Source organism: Apteryx rowi, unplaced genomic scaffold, assembly GCF_003343035.1.
Source record: "Apteryx rowi isolate R43461 unplaced genomic scaffold, aptRow1 scaffold_371, whole genome shotgun sequence".
In the NCBI taxonomy this organism is placed as follows: Eukaryota; Metazoa; Chordata; class Aves; order Apterygiformes; family Apterygidae; genus Apteryx; species Apteryx rowi.
The window spans coordinates 332,313-356,331 of NW_020450208.1; the positions used below are offsets into that span (position 1 = coordinate 332,313).

At 40.0% G+C, this 24,019-nt stretch overlaps 1 protein-coding gene across 4 annotated transcripts in view; it reads left to right on the plus strand.

Annotated features, from left to right (window-relative positions):
- The first annotated feature begins 23,622 nt into the window (after positions 1-23,622).
- Positions 23,623-24,019, plus strand: part of JADE1 (jade family PHD finger 1) — a 48,769-nt gene continuing 48,372 nt past the window's right edge. The window contains exon 1 of one of the 4 annotated variants that reach the window (XM_026073619.1): positions 23,623-23,718. Coding sequence is in view for 2 of the 4 variants with exons in the window: in XM_026073615.1 (XP_025929400.1) it covers positions 23,822-23,936 (115 nt within the window). In the remaining 2 variants the exon portion in view is untranslated. Of the gene's footprint in view, positions 23,719-23,740; positions 24,015-24,019 lie in introns of those variants that run through there. The other 3 variants (XM_026073615.1, XM_026073618.1, XM_026073617.1) reach the window with 3 other exon arrangements.

A 24,019-nucleotide genomic window follows, 5' to 3' on the forward strand; every position in this document is an offset into this window, starting at 1 on the left:
CCAGATTTAATTCCAAACGGGCCTTAGCCTTCCTCGTCGCATCCCTGCATACTCTGACAACATCGATTGACTCTTCCTTTTATGAAGGATTTCTCTGTAGCATGCGATGCTGTTTGATAGCATTTTACCCACAACAGAACTTCTTTCCAAATTGGAGTCAATCCTCTCAAACCCTGCCACTGCTTTATCAACTAAGTTTATGTAATATTCTAAATCCTTTGTTGACATTTCAACAGTGTTCACAGCATCTTCACCAGGAGTCGATTCCATCTCAAGAAACCACTTTCTTTGCTTATCTGTAAGAAGCACCTCCTCATCCGTGAAAGTTTTCTCACGAGATTGCAGCAATTCAGTCACATCTTCAGGCTCCACTTCTAATTCTAGTTCTCTCGCTGTCAGTTCTAGTTCTCTTGCTGTCAACCTGTCCTTTGAAACCAGGCATTGACCTCTCCTCTCTAGCTGTGAAAGTCCTGGATGGCATCTTCTTCCAACAGAAGGCTGTTTCACCTGCATTGAAGATCTGTTGTTTAGTGTAGCCACCTTCATCAATTCTCCTAGCTAGATCTTCTGGGTAACTTGCTGCAGCTTCTACATCAGCACTTGCTGCTTCACCTTGCACTTTTCTGTTATGGAGGCGGCTTCTCTCCTTAAACCTCATGAACCAACCTTTGCCAGCTTCAAACTTTTCTGCAGCTTCCTCGCCTCTCTCAGCCTTCATAGAACTGAAGAGAGTTTGGGCCTTGCTCTGGATGAGGCTTTGGCTTAAGGGAATATTGTGGCTGCTTTGATCTTCTATCCACACCACTAAAACTTTCTCCATATCAGCAATGAGGCTGTTTTGCTTTCTTATCATTGGTGTGTTCACTGCAGTAGCACTTTGAATTTCCTTCAAGAACTTTTCCTTTGCATTCACAACTTGGCTCACTGTTTGGCGCAAGAGGCCTCGCTTGCGGCCTGTCTCAGCTTTCGCCATGCCTTCCTCACTAAGCTTCATCATTTCTAGCTTTTGATTTCAAGTGAGAGATGTGCGACTCTTCCTTTCCCTTGAACACTTAGAGGCCATTGTAGGGTTATTAATTGCCCTAATTTCAATATTGCTGTGTCTCAGGGAATAGGCAGGCCCAAGGAGAGGGAGAGAGACGGGGGAACGGCTGGTCGGTGGAGCAGTGAGAACATGCACAACATTGATCGATTAAGTTCGCTGTCTTATATGGGTGCAGTTTGTAGCGCCCAAAACAATTACAATACTAACATCAATGATCATTGATCACAGATCACCATAACAGATATAATAATAATGAAAAAGTTTGAAATATTGCGAGAATTACCAAAACGTGACACAGAGACACGAAGTAAGCACATGCTGTTGGAAAAATGGTGTCGATAGACTTGCTCGACACAGGGTTGCTGCAAACCTTCAATTTGTAAAAAAATGCAATATCTGCAAAGCRCAATAAAGCAAAGCGCAATAAAATGAGGTATGCCTGTAGTCTGGTCTCTTGACATCCTCCCTTCAGATATTTATATACATTGATAAGACCCCCCCTCAGCCTTCTGTTCTCCAGACTGAACAGTCTCAGCTCTCTCAGCCTTTCCTCATATGACAGATGCTCCAGTCCCTTAATCATCCTAGTAGCCCTTCGGTGGACTCTCTCCAGTAGCTCCAAGTCTCTCTTGTATTGGGGAGCCCAGAACTGGACCCAGCACTCCAGGTGTGGCCTCAGCAGGACTGAGTAGAGGGGGAGGATCACTTCCCTCGACCTGCTGGCAACACTCTGCTTAATGCACCCCAGGACACCACTGGCCTTCTTGGCCATGATGGCACATTGCTGGCTCATGTCCCACTTGTTGCCCACCAGGACCCCGAGGTCCTTCTCCGCAGAGCTGCTTTCCAGCAGGTCAGCCCCCAGCCTGTACTGGTGCATGGGGTTATTCCTCCCTAGGTGCAGGCCCCTGCACTTGTCTTTGTTGAACTTCATGAGGTTCCTCTCCGCCCACCTCTCCAGCCTCTCCAGGTCTCTCTGAATGGCAGCACAGCCCTCTGGTGTATYRGCYAYTCCTCCCAGTTTTGTATCATCAGCAAACTTGCTGAGGGTGCACTCTGTCCCTTCATCCAGGTCACTGATGACTAAATTGAACAGGATTGGCCTCACTATTGGCCCTTGGGGGACACCACTAGCTACAGGCCTCCAACTAGACTTTGCGCTGCTGAGCACAACCCTCTGAGCTCTGCCATTCAGCCAGTTCTCAATCCACCTCACTGTCCACTCATCTAGCCCATACTTTCTTGAATGCGAGTACCTGAAATTTTGTGCCAGGATGAAGAGAGCATGGGACTAACTCACAGCAAAGGGCCTTGGCTGCATCACTCCACATCCAAAAATTTTGTAATTGTTGCTGGTTGTTCAATGTCTGAAGGTCAGTGATCTCAACCAGCTTGATCTCATCTCATAGGCTCAGCACCTCTGGCTGATGAAGGAGCAAGCAATTGCAGCAGTGAGGATTCCCAAAAAGGCATTCTGCATCTCTCTTTTCTGAGAGAAAAGGAGATGTAAGAAGATGGATGTTGTTTCATTTACAGTATCCTTCCAGTGTTCCCTTGAAGCTGCAGGGTTAAGTCTCTTCCCCTGCCCCTTCTCCTCCATGCCTCCTTGAAGAGCATCTTGTCGAGTCTCAGGGTGGGGAAGTGTTTTGGACAGTGGGTGCCAGAATGCTGCTTGGAAATGTCATAGGTAGGCTTTTGCACATGAGGCTTTTCATGAGTGATGTTAATGTGGATACTGAAATATTTGTGAAAAATGAGAAAACAGTGCAGTGCTTCTTGGGGAGACCTGTAGCTGAGGAAGTAAAGCTCTGTAGGATAACTTCCCTTCAAAAAGTACTGAGCAACATGTTTTGTGAGGATGTTTTGGCCCTTGGTTCTAATCCAAAATAATCCTCCTAAACCAAATATGATGGAGATATGAGGAACTTCAGCACCAATCTTGTAGACCTGCTGAGCCGCTTGTATTGTGCTAAGCTACTTTCTGATGGGACATAACCTAAAAGCTAAGGTGCTTGCCTGCAGTCCTTTGAGCCATTTAGTCTTTAACTCATCTCATTTGTGCCCTGTTTCTGTAGTTAAATATTCATAAAGGGAACTGTTATAGCTTGTGAAAACTTTGCCAGTTTTTTTAAGAACCTCTGTCACACTTCATGACTTTTCTTAATGAAGCAGTTCCACAGATGTTGGGATATTATTGATATTCAGTATATTTTACTTTAGAGTTAAGGGTAGAGATGAGTCTTATTTTTCATTCCCAGGTTTGGTGTTGGCAGATGTTGCTATAGCATGTTACATTCATCCTGACTTATCTGATTCAGTGTTGGCCAACAGCCATACCCCCTGAGGCTGTGATCTTGTTAATGTTTGTAAGTGTTTTCTTCTTACAAGTCAGTACTTAATCGGTGGTGTAGTTGGAAGGTGGTTTCTAACTTAGTATCTTTTAAATGTCAGACTTTTTTAAAGTAGTTGTGGTAATGAGATACCATGGTGACATTTACAAGCAGCAAGAAGCATTAGTCTTGGGATTCTAGCCTTCTCCAGCAGGCAAGAGGTGAACTTTGAAAACTTGCCTCTTCAGGAGGTGCCAGCAAGACCACATGGTCTGCTGATACTGCTGGTTGCAGTATGCTGATTCTCTGGTTGCAAGACTGATCTGTGTTATGATAACATGAGCAAGCAATATACTCTGTAGCTATCAGTTTTCCTTCGATCACATAAGCAGATTTCAAAGCAAAATCTAGAGTTGACAAAATATTTAAAATGAGAAACAATGCCAGTAAATGCAAATGTCTTTCCATGTGGCACTGTGGTTTCTTAGGCAGCACTGTGGGAATGTGTCTGTCCCACTGTGCTAGTTTTGGAGGTGTCCATGCGAGACTGAGAAATGATGTTTGCAGCTGGGAGAGAAAAAGCTGATATGGGCGTCCGTGTTGTCAGTCTTCAGAAATAAAAACTGTGGGCATGTCTGAGGACAAAGTATGGTAGAGAGAAATTTATATAGAACTAATGACTCTGCAAAACCTGAAAGAAGGAAGTGCATCTCTAGAGGCTAAACCTGAGCTATCTGGAGAGATGCTTGAGGGAAACTTGCCTGTTATAGAGGGAATTGATTTCCAAGAAAATCAAACAAATTTGAAGAATATGTAAGTACTCAGAATTCCTGGAAATAAAGAAAGAACAAGACCTTTATATTTTTCTTCTCTATCTAAATATTAAGGACCACTTCTTCAGAAATTACCCCTGCATCTAGGCTGTGATTTTGCACCTGCTCATTGACACTTGCAGTGCAGTTTTGTGCAGATGATCGTGAATGCAAAATACTAGCAAAATGTATTATATAGTAATATACTTTTTCTCAATAATTTTGCTTGGGGAGGTATAATACAAGTGAAAAAGCTACATACCAAACAATAATACCCATATTCTACATACCAAACTTCATACAGTTCTTGGGCCAGACTATAAACACCCATATCAATGCCTATCAATAGGTATTGAAATTGACAGGTATCGATGCCTCTCCATATTGATAGGTATTGATGTCAATAGGTATTGATGGATATAGATAGGTATTGACACCTAGTGGTATTGATAGCTGTCAATAAAGATAGGTAACGACACCTATTGAGAGGTAGTAGTGTTGATGCCTAATGATAAGTAAAGAAATGGGTAAGTATCAGTGTCTATTGATACTGATAGCTATCGACTCCTTTTAATACATATCAGTAGGAATTGATACCTATCAATATCAATACTTATCAAAAGGTATCAATATTATAGATATCAATGCCTATCAATACATACTGATGCATGTTGATATCAATAAGTATTGATGCCTGTTGATACATATCAAAATTGATAGGAATCAGCAGACATCAAAACCTATTGATATGGATAGGCATCAATACCTATTGATTAGATAACTATTGATAAGAATAGGCAGCAATAGCTCTCAATATCAATACCTTTTGATAGGTATTGGTATCGGGAGATATCAATGCCTACTGATATTGAAAGGTATTAATATCAATAGGTATTGAAAGGTATTGAATTTGATAGGTATGAATGCCTTTCGATATCTAAAGGTATTGAAACCAATAGGTGTAAATGCCTATTGATAGGTGTCAGATTCAATAGATATCTATGCCTATAGATAGGTATCAATATCAGTAGTTATCAATAGGTATTGATACTCATCAATATCTGTCAATAGGTATCAGAGTTGATAGGTATCAATGCCTATCAATAGGAATTGATATCAATAGGTATCAATCAGTATCAATACTTATTGGTAGGTATCAAGATCAATATATCTTTATGGCTATCAATATCAAAAGGTATCTATATCATTTGGTATCAGTTCCTGTCGATATCAAAATCATTACTGATATCCATAGGTATAAATGACTATTGGTATTGAAAGACACTGACAGCTATTGATAGGTATTGATATTAATATGTATTGATAGGTCATTATACCCTTTGATATTGATAYCTATCGATAGGTATTGAATTCCATAGTTATTAATGCCTATCTGTATCGAAAGGTATCGGTATGATATGGATTCACAGGTATCAATAGGTATTCATATTGATCAATACCTATTGACAGTTATCCAAATCAGTAAGTATCAGTGCCTATTGGATGTTATCAATATTGCCAGGTATTGATGCTTATCAATACCAATGTATATGTTTACATCAATACCTATCAATAGGTATCAATACTGACAGGCATCAATGTCTATAGATATGTATCAATTGGTATCCATATCAATAGGTATCAATGCCTGTTGATATCGATGGGTAGTGATATCGAAAGGCATCAATAGGTTTCAATGCCTATAGATTCATATTGATAGCTATTGATATGTATCAATGTTTATCGATAATGATAGGCTTTGATACATATCGATATCAATAGGCATCAATACCTATCAATATCAATACCTATCAAATTCAATACCTACCAATATCAATACCTATCAAATTCAATACTTATCAATACCTATTGATATCAAAATTCATATCCAAAGTAATAGGTACCAATGCCTTTTGATATTGATATAGGTATTGATGCCTACTGATACTGAAATCTGTATTGATATCCATAGGCATCGGTGTCTGTCAACATCTSTGCTGTGCATATAGACCTGCAAGTGGGAGTACCCAGCAATTATTTATTGGCTAATCTATTCTGGGTAGGAATAACACTCTAATAGGCCTAACAGTAATGTGTACACCACCCTTACTGCAAGCATCTAATGACTCTCTGCTGGCCAGTCAGGTGGAGAAGCATCTGCCTCTGTTGCTTCTTGTAACAGGCTTTTCCTTGATCTTGCTGACTTGCTGACTTTTGACTGCTTTTTTTTCTTTGGTGTTTTATACTTTTTCATGGCAATATTTTTCTCTTTAGTCCTTGAGTTATTGCTGCCCACTCAAAAATTTCATGTTAGTCTTTGTTTTTACTTCTCTTATCTTTCATGGGTTTAGCTTACATATTCTCTCACAGCTCAGCAATAATTTTTCAAGAAAAGCTGAGCCAAGGTCATACCTCTGTGCTTTGCAGAACTCAGCCTTAGACCACAGAAACATGAACTCCTTGGCCATGGGTTCCAGCTGGGGAGTTCTGAGTTTAATTTACAGACAAGAGATGGCAATGGCTCAGATGTCAGAACTCCAGTTTAGACTGACTTGTGACATCCTTGAGTTAGCGAGGAGGAAAATTGAATGGACCGGCTCATCAGGATATGTCCCACTCTTAGACATAGTGATGAATGAATTTACAACTCAGAGAACCCCTTGGTGCTTTAGTGATGATGTACACATGAAATTAAGAACAGAATCTGGTTCTCATTCTTCCTGAGACCATCTAGACCCATTTACTGATATGAAGTTCACTTAGTCTTACACATCTGTATTTTATTTCTGTTTCTGAAAACATCTGTGTCCATATTGCTAGGGACAAATACTTTTCTCCCCCCCCAAATATATATATGAGTAGTGTAACATTGTCTTCTAATCTTTCCTTTCCAGCCAGAGTCTTGTTTAAGTTTCCTTAATGCACTTTAACACTGAACAGGTATCTTGGTTGCCACCTTTTTCCCTTCCTAAATGATTACTCCAAAGTTAGTGGGCTTTGTAACATGCCTGAAAATGTACTAGATTACTAGATCAGGGAAAGCATTTAAGAACAGAGCCCTCATGGAAAAYATGCTGCATCTGTATCCTTCCTTTTATATAAAATGGTTTTTGCCTCAGGTATTTCTGTTGATCATCACAGGGTGCATATATGTTAATGTGTTAGTTCAGAGAAGGAACGCCTTAGTGACATTTCCTATCATCCTCCCTTGCCTGATTTTGGTTTGTGTTGTTGAGTTATCTTGGGGAACACAAACTGAGTTCCTTTTAGATGAAACTAAACCAAAAGGCATACCACAGGAGCATATTTAAAGTGCTTTAACTGCTAATGATCATTCAGTCCAGGAGACCCCTTTCCCTGCAGAAGCACCTATAGCATGGGGTTTTGGCTCCCAGCAACATCTCTTCAGGCCTGCTGTTACTGTGCTGTGCAACTTGTAAATGAAAGCATAGCTACAGTTCTGCTGTATTCCCACCAACCTCCACAAAGAGCGTTTAAAGTGAGTTTTCAGTCCTAAAGATAGCGTAAGTATTGGCATTTTGGTGCTGTTTTCAACAGAATAATATTTTAATAAATGCCAGCCTTACAAACTCAGTTTAGACCTTACCATCATTAACAAAACCTCCTGGAAAATACAGGTCTTTGGCATAATAGTTTGGTGTCACAGTCTTTAAAGCAGATGCTTAATACTACCTGTTCAATCCTGATGCTATATCAGATGTATGTGATAGAAGTTTAATAAGGAAGTCTATTGGCGGTGACCAGAGTGAAATAGAATTCAGTTCCCTTTCACAGCTGCCCTGACTCTATTGAGTTAAAAGAGTAATAGATATTATTTTCATCACTAAAATAAATGGAGAGGACTCTATCTGTATTCAGGGAGCAGATCACTGAAGTACAGCAGTGCTATGTCTTTATAATGGTAACTTTCAAAACAGACTGTACTTGCAGACCTGAATTTCACCCACTGGCATCATAGAGCTCCAGTAAAAAGCTTTCCTGTTTAAAATCTTGGGCTGTTTGTTTTTATGGTGGCTTTTCTTCTAAACTGCAGGAGTACAGATAGCATAACTCCTGCAACAGCTCAAATCATGGCATGGATGCTTTAAAAAAAATTGTCCTCATAATTCTCTGAATGTTACTAAAGCCAGTCAAATTAAACGAAAATTATTCTTACTGCTTTCTCACTAATTTTGCAGATTGCCTGTGCTATAGAGGTATCCTAAAGTATAAAACTCTTGGGTATTTATGGAGGTTTAAGACTTGCAAATGTTTATTTGCTGATAAATTAGTAAACTCCATTTACTCTTCTAACTACCTTAACTTTAATTACTGCAAAAGGTATAATATTTTAGAAAATGCATTCAGAGAAACCTTAGTTTGATGATGCAATAAGAATGAGGCTGTTTCTGCATTATTGGTATGAAGTGTTCCACAAGTCTCATTTGACAGTTTTTGTTGYGTAGCTTTGTTAACTGAAATCAGTATATGGCCTTCCCTACAGAAATGAATGGAGGGAAAAAAAGATGCAACCATCTCTGCATTAACTATTATGTGTTAGGTGCCTGGACTATTATAACTCAATGACATTAGAATAGGTATACTATTTAACAAACACACCACAAAAAATGGTGGACAGGAAAGAAAATCCTTTCTGCCAGGGAAGTAAGTAATGGCTCATCTGACAGAAGAAGGAACTTTGGGACTTCTCTGTGAGATATCTCAAAAAGAAATCTGGACTTACAGGTCTTCTGCCTAGCCACATTAGGAAGAATGCAGAAAACAAATACACTGACTGAGGAGTGAGGAAAAGCTAATGTTTGGTGGGCCTTCTGTTTCAGAGGGGTTCTGAGTAGAAGATGGCAGACTGTAGACTTCTTAGAGGACTTCAATCTTATTCTTGGGCATTTTTTTAGACTTAGGAGAATCAGGCGAGGATGTACATGGGTGTATTTAGCATATAAGGCTTTCCTTTTTTAAGTTAAATCTATGAATGCTTGTGCTTCCTAAAATGAAGATTTACAGGTGTTACACACAAAGTTAACGGTCAGTTTGCTTCAGCAGCGCTGTGCCCCCGAAGAAATGAGCTATAGATCAGAGTATCCCTAGGCAGAGATGTAGAAAAGGGCACCTTTTTAGGAAGGTTAATATTAGTTGATTCAGAACAGCAGTTGGACTAACAAGTCCCATGAAAGAGTGACTGATAGAGAGCTAGCGCTCTGGAAATGTACCAAAGAAAGCAAAGAAAGAGAAAATACTTAAGCCTGTTCAAACCAAGCGAAGCCTAGAAGCATGAAGACCAAATATGGAGGACTGAAACCCAACAGTGTGATGAAAGTCTAGACAGCTGTTTCAGGCCGTGATGTGTTTTTAACACAGAGCTGGCTGGAGACAACCAAATCTCATTCAGTCACCGGACACTCACCCACCGTGAGAACCAGCAAGGCTTGCCAGCAGAAAAATTGCAACAGAACGAGGCTGCTCTTGCTCAACTAACCATGCTGCATTTAGCAACCAGGGGACCACAAGTGCGATGCTTTTGCATGGGCAGTGGAGTCCAAGTGACTCCTGTCTCTTGCTGTTGTTGCAGCTGCTGGGAGGAACAGCTGCCAGGAATGGAAACAACGTAAAGGAATATCCATGAGGAACAGGAGAAGAGGAAATAAGGAGAAATATGCATTAAAATGAAAGAAGAGACACATGGACTTGGAATGCAAAAGGAGGGAAATGAATCTACACAAGACACATTCTCCTCAATTAATGTAAGAGAATTTTAATGAGGGAACTTTATATTGACTGAAGCAGAGTAACTTCTGAGGGAACATACTATAAATATTTTGGCAGCCAGATCTAACATATGATTTCTGATGCAGAGATACCTTGAAAGGTGCTATTTATTTTAGCCATGTAGATTAGGAATGTATTAGTAAAAATGGTGTTTAGCTTTAGTTACCCRTTCATAGGAAGAATTGCCTCTTCTGATTTTGGTTTCTAGCTAGTGCTTTTTCCTGGAAATTTTGTACACAAGCTCATACTTTGGAGTAAGAATCCAAATCACTGATTCTTTATTTTTTTAGATAGTTAGAACTTGGCATATTCAAACGGCTAAAGAGCAATTTTCTCCTGAAAATACTATTACTATGGTCTCTATCAATGAAATTATTTAGTACATCTAATGTTTTTGCTGTTTATCAGAGTACCTTCTATTCATTCCAAAAAGGTCTGTTTCATGTAATCATGGCATAGATTTGGACATTAAAGTAGAAACACTACAAGGGTCTTGAGGGCCCAGAATGAAGGAGTTTAAATATTTTGCAGTTCTGGTCATGAATTTCTGTTCCATTTTTCTTTTATTGCATAGTACATAACTTATTTGATTCACTTGACCTTTAAGTCAAACTATGAAGGCTGGCATCAGYGAGTATGGAAGAAGTGCTTTTAACTTCTGTCAGTGGCAAATTTAGCATTTCATGGAGTATTCCAAGAAGATYCTAATAATTATGTGGCAAAATTGGGGTAAAAAAGGATGTAGACAGGCATTAACCCTCAGCTTTTATATTTTATATCTGTTTTTTCTTTTCAGAACTTCTATTGTAATACTTGAACAGAATAATTAGTCTTTCCTAAGGCTGGCATGTAAAACAGTGAAGAATAAGGTTGCCTCTCCCTATGAAATGTAGTAGTCAGCAGTTCTTATATAGACAATGAAAGAGAAAAGTGTCAGGGAACGAGGACATGCCAAACCCTGGATTGTACGTTCTGCACATCCACTAAGGGACACTTTGCAGTTTATCATTTACCACAAAATAGCTGTGGAATTGTCCTTTATGTATGTTCCCTCCCCTATTCTTTGTATGAGGGAGGAAGACATGATGCTCAGGTGTCCTGTACTTTTACAATACAGAAAAATGAATGCCAATATTTTTTTTCAGAGTCCAAATAGAGTTCCACAAATATCAGAAATTATCACTATAAAACAATTTTGCATTATCAGGATATATCTGTATTTTTTTAATTAACAAAATGGGTATACATTTTATATATAGTGACTGTGGTGATATTTCATGCATGTATTCTGTTGTCCATGTGATTAAAGATACACATATATACACACAGTAAGGATGACATGGTACAGGGACTGAACATATATAAGAGAATGACAACACAAGGAGAACTAACATCCTGCAGTATCAAATTTTTTATCACTAATTCACAGAGAGATGTAGAACTGGTTCTGTCTACAAATATTTGGGTATGCACACTTCTGTGTAACGTCACTGGAAAGCATAACGCTACTCGTATGAGAACCAGAGACTTTAGGGATAAATAAGTTTTCCCAACAAAGGGGGCGAGTGGTCTCCTAAAGGGTAGAAACCATTTAAAATGCTTGGGTTGAATAGCTAGAACTTGTCCAGAGACAGAGGCCCAAAATTTATACCCACACATTGTACTGTGTGCAGTTTGGGTGGCAACATATGCAGCTCTTGAGTCTGCATGCACAGATGATAGATCTTTACATATGAAAACCTGTAAAATTAAAATTCAAAGGCCGACCTGAAGGAATTTTAAAAATTAGGTTCAAGAGCAAGCCTTTGTAGTTTCCTGGGCAGCGTCCTTGCTGTTTTTCTTCTCTCAAACTGTTTCAAGGAAACTGTAATTCAGCTGAAGTCCAGGCAGCATGCTTATTAGTGTCGTCTGTACTCAAGAGATAACAGTGACGTAACCTCGGAGCAAAGAAAAAAATTGAAACTTCACTTGTTTCTTGCAAAAGCTTTTTCCTGAGGAAATTCATATGGTTTGCTGTCATTGTAGGGCGTTGTAACGCACCTATGAACTTCAACTCCTTAAAAATGTATCATTTATTTGTTTTTGCAAACAAATAATTTGTTGAGGCCTACAAAACCCAGGATTTTTCTGTATGTGGAACAAAAGGATTTCTCAATAGCAAGTATAAGCTGAACACATTAGTACAATTAATAGAGGTTAAAAATACGGAACAGTTAAGATACTTTAGTTAATGTCCTATGTGCACAGAGCATCTAGCAAAAGTCCTATGCAAGTCTCAGCCTTAAAATATTAATGTTGTTTTAGAAAAGGAGTCAGGCTTTAAGAATTTTTCCTGCAGTTTTTAAAAGGTGGTATAATAAAATTAGTAAGTATAAAGATATGATATGGAACGATTCAGCCCAGAATGTAAAAGCAAATGAACTTAATCTTTTAGTAATAGCCTAACCTAAATGTATTTGCAAAATGTGAACAAATTTTTCAACCTTCTTATGGAGCTGGGTCAATCATTGAAACAAATGACCTATTTTTTTTCAGTTTAAATACATACATTGATTAGATTTTCTCATCTACACAAACAGATTTAAATTTTGAACTTTTTGATATAAAGGATGGGTGGCTTTTTGTTCATTCAGCTCAGGAAACATCTTTGCAAATGTTTTTTTCTTGATGTGTGAAAAGGTATATTGACTACTTATGCATTTGGAATAAATGCATGCACAAATCAGTACATTATTTTCAGGATAAAGGAAACTGAAAAAGGCAACAGTAAGCCAGTCCTACAAAGGTATCCAGAATATATATGTCGTGTTTTTACCAAATTACTATTCAAGGGCTAGCATTCCTTTTGTATTCATACTTTGTAATAATAATTACAAACATACGGATGAAAAGCAAAGGCTTTTATATTAGAACAGTGTTTTTATTTAGGCTTGTTAGGACAGATTGACAGATTTGAGCCATTGGTCTCTGAAACAATATGCTCGGCTGATAAAAATGAATTGCTTTGCAGGAGTCTTTTCTTTTTTAGTTTATCCATCTTCTGTAGCAGTGCGTGATGCAATTTGAGTTGCTGATGCTCAGGTGTTTGAATACAACAGGTCCAGATTTTGTTTGTTTCTTTTTAAATTAAAAACAAAAAATATTTTTTTCATAAAATAATATAAAACTGATGTTTCTATTAGCTTACATATTTACCAAAAGGCTTGTATGGAAACTACATTCTGAATGACTAAGGAGAATAAGGTATGGTTATCTTCAAGGGTAGAATCTCTTCATCATCCAGAGTATTTAAAATGTCCTGTCATAAGTGAAATTTCCAGATAGCTTTTTAAAGAAATTTCTTACCATTATTCAGATGCTTTTCAACAACAAGAAGCTTTGCTTGATGAGGTTTCCTATGGTTTTCTGATTTCAGAGGAGTTTAGGAAAAACACTCAAAAGAGTAAGAGGCCAAGACTTGCCCAAAAAAGGGCATTTATGCCTTGAAGTTAGATACCAGAATGTGTAGAATAGTAGAATGTAGGACAGCAAATTAATTATCTGGGCTCCTTAAATAGTGAATGGGAAGAACTGACAGGGAAGATTTGGGGGGGGGGGGGAGAAAAAGGAGGGGGCAAGGAGCCTTCTAGAGCTGGCCAAGAAAATAGTAAGTACAGTGCTGTATCTGACTCCTGATACTCTCTTGAAAATAGGTACCTGAATCAGAGTTTGAGGGAAGTGTCTCGATCTATTTGGGATTTGGAGGTAAAAAATCTTTTTTTTTCAGTAAGTATTTAAAAATCCTCTTTGAAAGAACTTGTTCTACTTGAGCTACATTGGTTAGAAAGTTTTGCTCAGACTTTAGTTTTGTTCAGACTTAGGCGTGATACCATTTGCAAACCGAGAGGGTTCAAACTCAGTTCTCACCCATCTATCATGATAGACTGAGTTATTCGTTCTCCACCCTTTTTATTAAAGTTAAGACATCATGCAGCAAAGAATACGAGAGTCATGAAGCTGGATGAGAGCAAGCAGGCCATCTGGTTTTGTAGCACAGCATTGGGAAATTCAGCTTGGAGTAAGTGGGAGCATCTAACCAATAGGTAGCCCTAGATGGCCACATCTGACTTCAGTGGGCTGAGACCAGAGCCATGACCTAGCTATGCAGACTGAAGCAGTTCAGATCATGCCAAAAAAATAAGAGTTGCAGGTCTTCTTCAGGGAATGTTACAGCCATGCATAGAGGTACGAAGTAAGCTTAGGCTATTCCAAGACTAGACAGATGAGCAGGAAATTTCTGAACTGCATTTTTAGCCTTGGGCATCAAAGTCCTTTGAACCTAGTCCAGTCACCTAGCACATTTTTGGCTGACTTTACTTGTATTTGATGTTCTCCATCATGGCATAAATTTTCACAGGGTTAAATGTGTCTATTTTTGTTCTGTGATGTGTAACTGGGGTAGTGTAGTAAACATCTTGTTAAATATCATTTAATTTGGTGCATATGCTGAAGATGACATACAGCTTTTAAGCTCTCTGCCAACTAATTCCTTATTTGATCTTCAGGCTGAGATAGTGATCTTCAAAGTGAGTACAGTATGTTGTGTTTGGTACATCAGTTAAAAATAAAAAAACATACTGGTTGAATGGCAATAGCTGTATAGAATTCTCTGTAATTACAAGATGTAGACGCAGGGAAAAATCCTCATTCCACAGAAGTCAGTGGCACAGCACTCATTTCCAGTGAGGAGAGAGTTTCAATTCATGCTTTTGTTTTCAGTGGTTGTTTACAAAGTGTAGGTACATGGATGAACTTTAAAAATAAGACAAATATCAGTCTTCTTCCCTTAGCTAGGCATGTAGATTTCCTGACTTCAAGGTGTTTTCATAAACAAAGCATGTATATATGCGTGTGTGTGTATGTGTAGTATAGAATGATTTTGTGTGTATGTTGTAGCCTGATTTCCTGGACTGCCAATTTTTCATGAAAAAATACAGAATTCAGGGTATTGGTTTATCCTGGGCAACTTTAAAAGGATTAAAAACATTTGACCAGCTGATGTTGATTGCACTCTGAAGGGGACTTTCTTTGTTATTGGGGCTCCCTCTCTAGGGACAGTATGTGGGGGATGTACACGTTTTGCACACTTATTTATTCTGTTCATGTAAAATGATAGGAGTTGTGCAATTGGTCTCTAATTGCATTGTCCAAAGTTTGGGACCTTACTGCTGTCACTGATTTCCTTGGCCAAAATCAGGTTCTTGCAGATAAGCTACCTACAATGTCTGAGGCATGTGTCAGGCATTACTGAGTGCCCAGTACTCAGGATTTTTTAAGAGACAGTCATGGAAGATACTGAATTTCCTTAAAAAGGAGGGGGACCCCAAAGAACCCACAACAGCAGATCTTTGAAAAGTATGGAAATAAAGATAAACATGGAAAAGTAGAGCCAAATCATTGCTCTAGGCTCCAGCTTCAGTGTGTGGGAGAGGAAAAATCCCTTCCCTTCTTCTGTGCCTCTGTCCAGCTTATCAGTCAATGTGTGCTTTATTACAGATGTTATTGATCCAAAGCACCAGCTAGAGTGCCAGTACAAGTTGTACTCTGGCGTGTGAGTGTCTTCTGCAAGGCTGGAGTCCTGCCAGGCTCCCCTGAACTTATCTTCTGCAAACTTTTCCCCTTTGTGGCCTGAGGCTGACGGCTCTGCCCAGCTCCCTGAAGTAGCTGGGTCCTTTTCCAGAAGAGATCTGACACACTGTGGACTCACCTTTAGCTTTGGCTGAGGGCAGAGATGCTGCTATGGCTGGCTGAATATTTGAGAAGCCAAGCAGGCTGGAACTGCCGTTTTGGTACTTACGTAAGGATACGTGTGCTCAGGGCAGAATGTGTCTGTTCTTCCCTTACCGAGACCGCATTACAAGCAGCGGGTACATTTACTTTGCCCCAGAACTTGCACTTCCACACGGAGAAAGCAACCTGCCTCAGATCCTCAAATGCATGTACTGGATAAAAGAAAACAAGATTCTTTTGTGGCTTGTGTAATTTGAGGAGCAAACATGGATGTTTACCCTGTGCCAAATTCTGCCCACATAAGCAGATCAGACTTTTTTTTTAAATGTTGTTCTGGGAGGTCAGAGCCTATTTTGTTTGCTGCATTTTTTTTGCTTAGTGAAGCAAAGTTCACAGGAGCCAGAGTAATGATTTGATTTCCAAGTTTTTTTCATTTCCCACTATGTGCATAGTTAAACATAACTGTGGTAGTCTTGGCTTTGATCAGTAGCAAAGAAGCTGTAACTTCTAAATAAGCAATAAACCCCATTGTCCATTTTTTTGAAATGTCACTTCAGAATTACTGTTAAAAATGGTATGAAATGACTCAAGGGCTGTTTACATCCTGAATGCTTGCATTACGTGCACTAAAAATTTACTATGCAGCTCTTCGAGGTTCTTCCTCTGAACACATCTTCATGTGCAAAGCTTCTGCCACCTCTTACAACTCTCATTGCTCTCCTAAAATCTGAAGCAGAAATTCAGTTTTAGACACATCCAGCTTGCAAATGCACTGTTAAAGATGGTTGACCTTTTATTTTTGTGTATGTTTTAACAGCACTGAAGGATTACACTATTGTAACGTGTTAGGGCTGAATCATGGCATTGAATCTCTTTGCTTTGCCAGTGACCATTTTCATGTGTATCTTTTTACCATTATGTCTCAATGTCTCTATTTGCAAAATAGATAAAGTAATAATCTCCTACCTGATAAGAGTACTGTGGTTTTTCTTATGTTTGTGAACTTTTTACTGAGTGTGTATTTCTGATAAGCTCTTAGCAAAGCAGAAGAGCTGCGTTGTTTTGGGTATGTACTAGTGCAGGTCAGATACAGAGACAGTCAGCTATGGCCATGTGCTGCATGACTATGTGGCCCAGAGAGATATGGGATAAACTGTTTATCCCAATTACTCCCCCCCCTTCCCCCCTTTTTTTGGTCAGAGGAGGGCGAGAGAGGTAGGTTAGAGGACTCAATTTTCCCTGCTGTGTAAAGGTTCTTTTGTTCTGGGTATCCTGTTCCTAGTCCTGTCTGGTGATGTTGAACCTCTGAATGTCTCCATAGAGAGATGGAAATATGTGAGGCAGTTTTTATTACATTTCTGCTGATTAAAACTTACTAAACTGCTTATTATGCTTACTTATGCAGTGAAACCTGTGGAAAATCTCAGCACTCAATATTGCCACAGGAAAAGACATTTACAGTAGTTTTCTCAATCATTTTTCATATGTGTTAAACATCGAGCAGCTTAATTTCTAAAATATCTAACTGGTAAAATCTAAAGTAACCAGCAGTGGCCTGTTTGTCTGATTAGCATTTTCTTTATTCAGGAGTAACAGCTTCTTTCAACCCTTTTTGCCTCATCTGTGCAATGTTGAGCTAGAAGTTATTAACATGTGAAATAGGTTTCAGGACAACTGCAAGTGAAATCACTGGACCTCTAACTATTTAGGGAGAAAATTTGCCCTTTGTCAAAATTACGATTGACATCTCCTAAGGGGGGTTTCAAGCATGGAAGCTGATAAACTGGTAAGCTGAGAAGAGAGAGATGTATCTACTGAGGATAAACAGAATATCTCCTTTGCATTGTAACTTCTTTCTAATTGTCATAGTCCAGTTTGCTGCCGTGGCTAGGGCCAGCCAAAGGCTGTTGTGCTGAGCCCCACCTGGATCCCCTGTGTTTTGGGAGATTGTATGTAGTCATAAACTCTCAGAGCACCTTGAGCTATTTTCTCTCTGGAACAGTTTGAAAACTCCACTGTTTCCTAGCAGAAACTGGAGAGTGTGTGATCTCTCAGACCTTGTGGCAGACCTCAGTTCTCACGATCTGGAATCAGCTTTAAATGCAGTGAACAGTGAGTCACAGCATTTGGAAGAGGCTGTCTGAGGAGAGACCACAAATAGAAGTAACTCCAGGGCAATTCCATAAAGTACCGAGTGGAAGCAAAAAAGGGCCACAGAGGAAGTTCCTTCCAAGGTTTCTGCTCTTTCCAGAAATGTTACCACAAGCTGCTGGGAGCAATCTCAACAGCTGGTCTTAATTTTTTAGTTTAATCTTTTTTTGACTCTTAAGGATTCAGAGTTGAAGTTGCCACTTCTTTTTTAAGTCATTTTGGTGCTAGATTCTTACAGAATAAAATAAAATTGATTTTTCTAGTACTTCCCCAATAAACAGGTACCACTACTTCACTTTTAGCAACCAGTTATCAGGACACATTCTGCAATCAGAAAATCTGTAATCGGATTCTTTTGAACTCTCCTACGAGTCTTGTCACAGCACCTTCCTTTCAATACATGATTTCTGTCTGCACAAACACAATTTAATACTGAAGCTGAAGTTCATTTAGATTAGACAGTGTAATGCTGCTTGATGAGCTGCCAGATAGGCACGTGTATATACTTCAGCTGAGATTAGATCTGTAGCTGCTGAACTCTCATTTGCCYGAGGTTTTCACAATCCATTCTTCCTGTGCTGAGGGCATTGCCTTGGTTGCTAATTAGTTCTCTCATCATGTACAAAATTGTGTTGTTTACCTTAAAGGTGATGCCTCAACTTCATCCTGCTTAACTCACAGACCTACAAGTTAACTGCCTGCTTAGAGTTGTTCCCTTGAGGTTCTTGTTCTGCTGGTTTCCTGTCAGCTTCCACTTTTCAATTAGAATAATTTGGAAACACTTGCTTTCAGGAGCTGAGCTTTTAGATTGCGGAATTAATAAATTTTACCTATTGGGCATGCCTGTTCATGCTACACTTTAAGATAAATGTGTAAGCTGAACACTTGCATTTCTGTGCAATGACTGTGTTTGACTTGCAAAAATGTTTTAAGCTATCTATGCGAAAAATGTCATGGAGGTATCCTTTGTACTGTGTTATGTGCTATATACCAGGCCAAAGGAAAGAGTATAGTTTAATCATTAGAAACTTCGGACTGAGAGGCATGACTTTTGGTTTCTATTCTTGGTTTTAATGCTGACTTAACATGTGACTTGTGCAAGTGATTTAACCTTTATATGCCCCTGCTTACCCACACATAAAATGAGTATTAGAATCTCTACTCCTCAAGTTCTGTTGTTAAACAGACTACAAAAGCCTCTCTGTTGCAAGTACCCTGCTTGATAACATTTTAAAAATAAAGTTCAGTTTTGAAGACTCATTTTTATCTCTCCACATCCTCATCCCTTACAGCACTGCTTCTGCTTCCTGGGGCACTGGCTCATACACCCTTGACAGCTGCATTTCAATAGAACAAAGGAACTGTAAACCACAAGAATAAGGCTTGGGAGCACAGGAGAAAGCACATTTTTTGAGTCCGGCCTCTGAATCTGCAAATTGCTCCTACAAGAAATCATGGTGGCCATAAACCTCAGCTTCAGAGTAAAAGCAAATAACGCACTACTTGAGTCTAGTCTCCCTGACTTTCCTAATAAAGACACACCAAAATTCAGAACTTGCAGATAAGGAAAAGGGAGAAAAAGACAGAGGGGGATTCATAACTTACGTGTAATTTTGTGAGATGGTCAGATACTGTGTTGCCATAAATGATGTATTTGAATTAGACAGAATTGTGACAACCATGCTCCTTTATAGTCCATGCCTAAGCTGTGTGAGAAAGATTTATTTTTACAGTAGTTAAAAATATTGCTCTTATACAATTTGTAAATGAAATAGATTTACCTATGCATGAGTCAGTCTTTTTTCCCTTGCTCATATGAGTAGTCCAAAGACAAAAGGACTTGAGCAACATTTGGCCCAACTGTGCATCTGTCTTATCTCTCTGCAATATATGCATCTATCACAGAAGATGCAAAAGCTGAGTTGGAGTTATTACTCCTGAAGTTTGGATGCAAGCTAAAATCTTGACACTGCTGGTTTGGGTCAGTGTTTTGTTCTTCCCTTCAGGTTTCTAATCTTGGAAAGAAAAAAGGGGAAAATGGAAGCAAAAGTTCTTAAAAATTGGGGCTAAAAGAGCAAAAGGAGAGGTTGGAGTTTTAAGTAATACTAGTGCTAAGTTTAACAGTGGAGAGAAACTCAAGTTTATTAGCCCCGCCTTCATGTGGGATGAGACTATGCAAGGATTAACGTGAAAGATTTCAAGCATAAAAAGAGTAACTGGTATTATCAAATAAAGGATGAAATACAATAAAATAAAAATGTGAGTGAAAGGATTTTAGCAGATACTGCTGCAGCAATACATTTCCCACTAAAGCCTGCAGCAAATATGCTGAAAAGCCACATATTCCTTCCTTCCTTGGCTTTGTGCATGCATCTGCCCAGAAATAAGTCAAGAGGAAGAAATTAAGCAACTATATAAACAATCAAAGATTTAGATGAAATTTAATATGGACCGAATATACCTAATGAAACAACTTGGAGGAGGGACCAGAAGTTCTGCATGTTAGTACAAAGCCTAACTTCAGAGTTGATACGTATTCTCTGAGTGCTCCTGGAATGAGTACCAATTCCTATATAAAGATGACTGAGCGAGGCACAGAGCCTTATTAATATATGAGATTTTATTATAACAAAATGCATACTTTGCGGAGTGGTTAAATATCCGTTCGGGTTGAAGGCTGAAATTCTGGTCCCACTGATGTTTGTGGAAAAACTCTACTGACTCTAGTTCTAGAAGATTTTACCCATAATCCTGAGATTTAGCCAGTAGAGGGGCTAAAGGGCAGCAGAAAACTATTATGAAGTCAGTCTTTCACTTTGTTGGTTCTTCACTTTTAGAGTCAGGCCTTGGTCAGATTTTTAACATAGAATTAAGATTTAATTTTTTTTCCTGAGTTGCTTGCTTTTAGCATCCTCCTCTGTTTCATTGCAGGCAGCCTGCCTGGTCTGGCAGGTTGAGCTAAACACTGATTTTGTAGAGAAGCAAGTGAGGAACACTCATGCAGTCCATTCTGGTGGCTCGACTAGTGGTATCCTCAGGCAGGAATAATAGCAGAGTCTTAAGCCACTAAAGCCATTTCTGCAGTGAACGTCTCACCACAGCCTATGTAGATGCCTTTTTGAGCGCTGTTTTGTATTAATGATGCAAGTGGCTTATCCTGGTATGCTTTATTATATACTTTCCTGCCTGACCGTAGCTATATTAGTATAAAACTTTATACCTGTAATGTTAAAGAAGTACAGGATGTAACCTTTTCTTTGCAATGTGTTTTCCAGGATACACATTATTCTTGTAGCTGCTATCCCTCCAATTTTTCAATATTCTTTTAAAAAGTATTAGCACATTATTCCAGATTAATGTGCAGAGGCAAAATAGCATCTTTCTTCTATTCAGCATTACCTTCTTCATAAAGACTGGACTAGCTGCTTTTACAACGCAGAGGGCTTGTGTTTGGACCCTTTTCTAGAGGAATTTAAAAAGCATTTTTAGTCACTACTTTCTAAAATACAGCCCACCATTCTGCAGACATTCATGTTTTGTTCTTACATGCATGGCCTTGCATAACTTCCAGGAGAAATGTTTCCTCAAATATGATACATAAGTTAAACTTGGCTGTGTACACAAAGGAAAACCAATTAAAGAAAAACAAAAACATAGTCTCAGATCCAGGGAGTTTGAGACAGGAAAGTTTTTAGCCTTTCTCCAAAGAAATCAGAGCACCTTCACATTTAAGGTTTTCCTAGAAGCCAGTTCTGAACTTTCTTTGAAAGCATTCAGAAAGATGGGACAAATGGCACTTCCAGTGATTCTTCAGTCTTTTACAATTACTGAACACCTTAAAAACAAAAAGAAAAAATACATATATATTAGTATTATAGAGGTGCATACCTCTGTATATCAAATAGCCTACTGACAATAGCTTTTCTGTTCTTGGCTACTTTTTATGGACTCCTCAGAAGTAGTCCATGAGCTCCGAAGGAGCCTGCAGACCACTGAGTAAAAAACCACTAATCTATACTTTATACTATAGCACAGCAGTGGGCATACACTGTTTAGATAATACAGATCAACAAATTCTCCAGTCTGTGACTCTTTCTTTTGGGAGTATTGAAAATTAATGCTTTGGGTAGGTTTCTGGAATTTCAGGGGAAAGACGATAGGTGATATGAATGTTGTTCTGGCAGTAGGTGGACTATTTATCAAATAAGAGGATCTGACATTTCCCAGAGATGATCACGCTTGCCTGGAGGGCATACCATGAATGGAAAAAGTTAAGGCCCGGAGCCAGCAAATGTGAATGACATCAGTAGAACTGCTTCCAATTAAACTGCTGACGCGCGTGAAGCTACTCTCCTAGGTATCTTTACAGGTCTGGACCCCAAGTTAATGTGGGAGAGCGTAGGGGGTGTGTGTGTGTGTGTTTCTTTTTATTTATTTATTTTCAGGTAGATGAAAACAAGAGGAATAGTTTAGGCTTTAAAATCTGAAGATGTTTCAGGCTGTTCTATGAAATTAAAAACATGATTGTCCTATTTGCACAGTAAAATATTTTTTGGGAAAAAAGGTATTTTTGTAGTAAACTGCAAATTTTGGGGATGTGTATCAATGTAAGTACTGTTTCATTATTAGGTGGGTAGGTGGGTGAAGATGGCAGGATGAATGACTTGGTTTGCATGGATGAGTAACAACTAAATTCCCCTGTTGAACTAAGGTGTGATTCTTTGGCAGACAAATATTGCTGTGGGGGCTGCTTTGATTTGTATTTGCATACTGTGGAGATTAGTTTCCACAGATAGCCTTAATTTTGTGTCTGGGACTACCTCAGCTCTTCTCTGTGGTGTTTGTTACCTCATACTGCGTTTGCCTAGGAATTCTGTTCAAAAGGGAGCCCTCCTTCACCTAGGGAACATACGTTCATGGTCTGAGGTATTTTACCTGAAAAACAAAAAAATCTGCATTCAAATACACTTTTTTGATAATGGAAAGCTTAGTATGTAATTTGGTGGCAATTTAAGATAATTTCATCTCCTGCTAGAAGGATGTGAACTGAACCGCAATAGCTCTCTGTATTCTTTAAAAGTATCAAAGTTAGGGGAGCGACAGGGATAGATAGCACTGGGGGCTGAGAAGAGGGAGCCTGCGGTTTTATTCCTGTCCCTGGCAATTACTTGCTATGAATGTGGCCGTTATCATTTAACTCTTACGTGCCTCAGTTTCCCTGCCGGAAAAGTAGTGATTACATGTTCCTACGCGTAGGGATGCTGTGAGGCATTGCAATTCCCTGGCTGTGAACTGGATTAATATTTTTGGCGAGAAGAGCTGTCAGAGGGTAGCGCTGCTAATGCCACAAGCAGGATGTCGGTGCGGGCACGCACGGCTTCCCAGCCGCCAGCGCTGCAGCGCCGCCCGGCACCGCCGCGTTCACGCCTGCCCGAGGACGAGGCGGGCCGCTGCGGGGGCGCGGGCTGCCGCCAGGGTGGCGCAGCGAGGTCCCCAGGAGGCGCGCGGCGAAGCGCCTCCCCGCCAGACCTCCGGCGGCGGCGGCGGCGGCGGCGGCGAGGGAGGGAGGGAGCCGGGCACGACCCGCGCCCCCAGCCGGGCGCCCCGCAGCGCCGCGCCGCGCCGCGCCGCGGAGGCCCCACAAGAGTTAACGCCGGCGTTGCCGCTGCCTCCCCACCCCGGCTTCACGTTATTATTATTATCCCCCCGCCCCTTCGCTCTCCTTCCAGTTTTGGCAGGGGATTAAAGTAGCTCCCCCCTGTGGCAGCAGTGACCCAGAAACGAGTTTGATTCACGGAGTCCTTCCTCCATAACAAGTACAAACGTCAGTCAGAGGGAGTCGGGGTGTGTGTGTGTGAGTGTGTGTGAGTGTGTGTGTGGCGCAGGGAGCCGCTCTCCGCGCCCGCTCCCGGCGCCGCGCCGAACTCATGAGGCGGCCCCGCCGCCACCGCCGCCGCGCCAGCCGGGGAGCCGCCAGCACAGCCATATTTGATGGTTTTTTTGTCGCTCCGGAGGCGGCGAGAGAGCAGTTTCGTGCCGAAGGTCGCTGCCTAGTGGAAATAAGATAGTACGTCATTAACATGGCGCCAAAAGCCGTGCGGCTCGGCTCGGCTCGGCTCGGTACG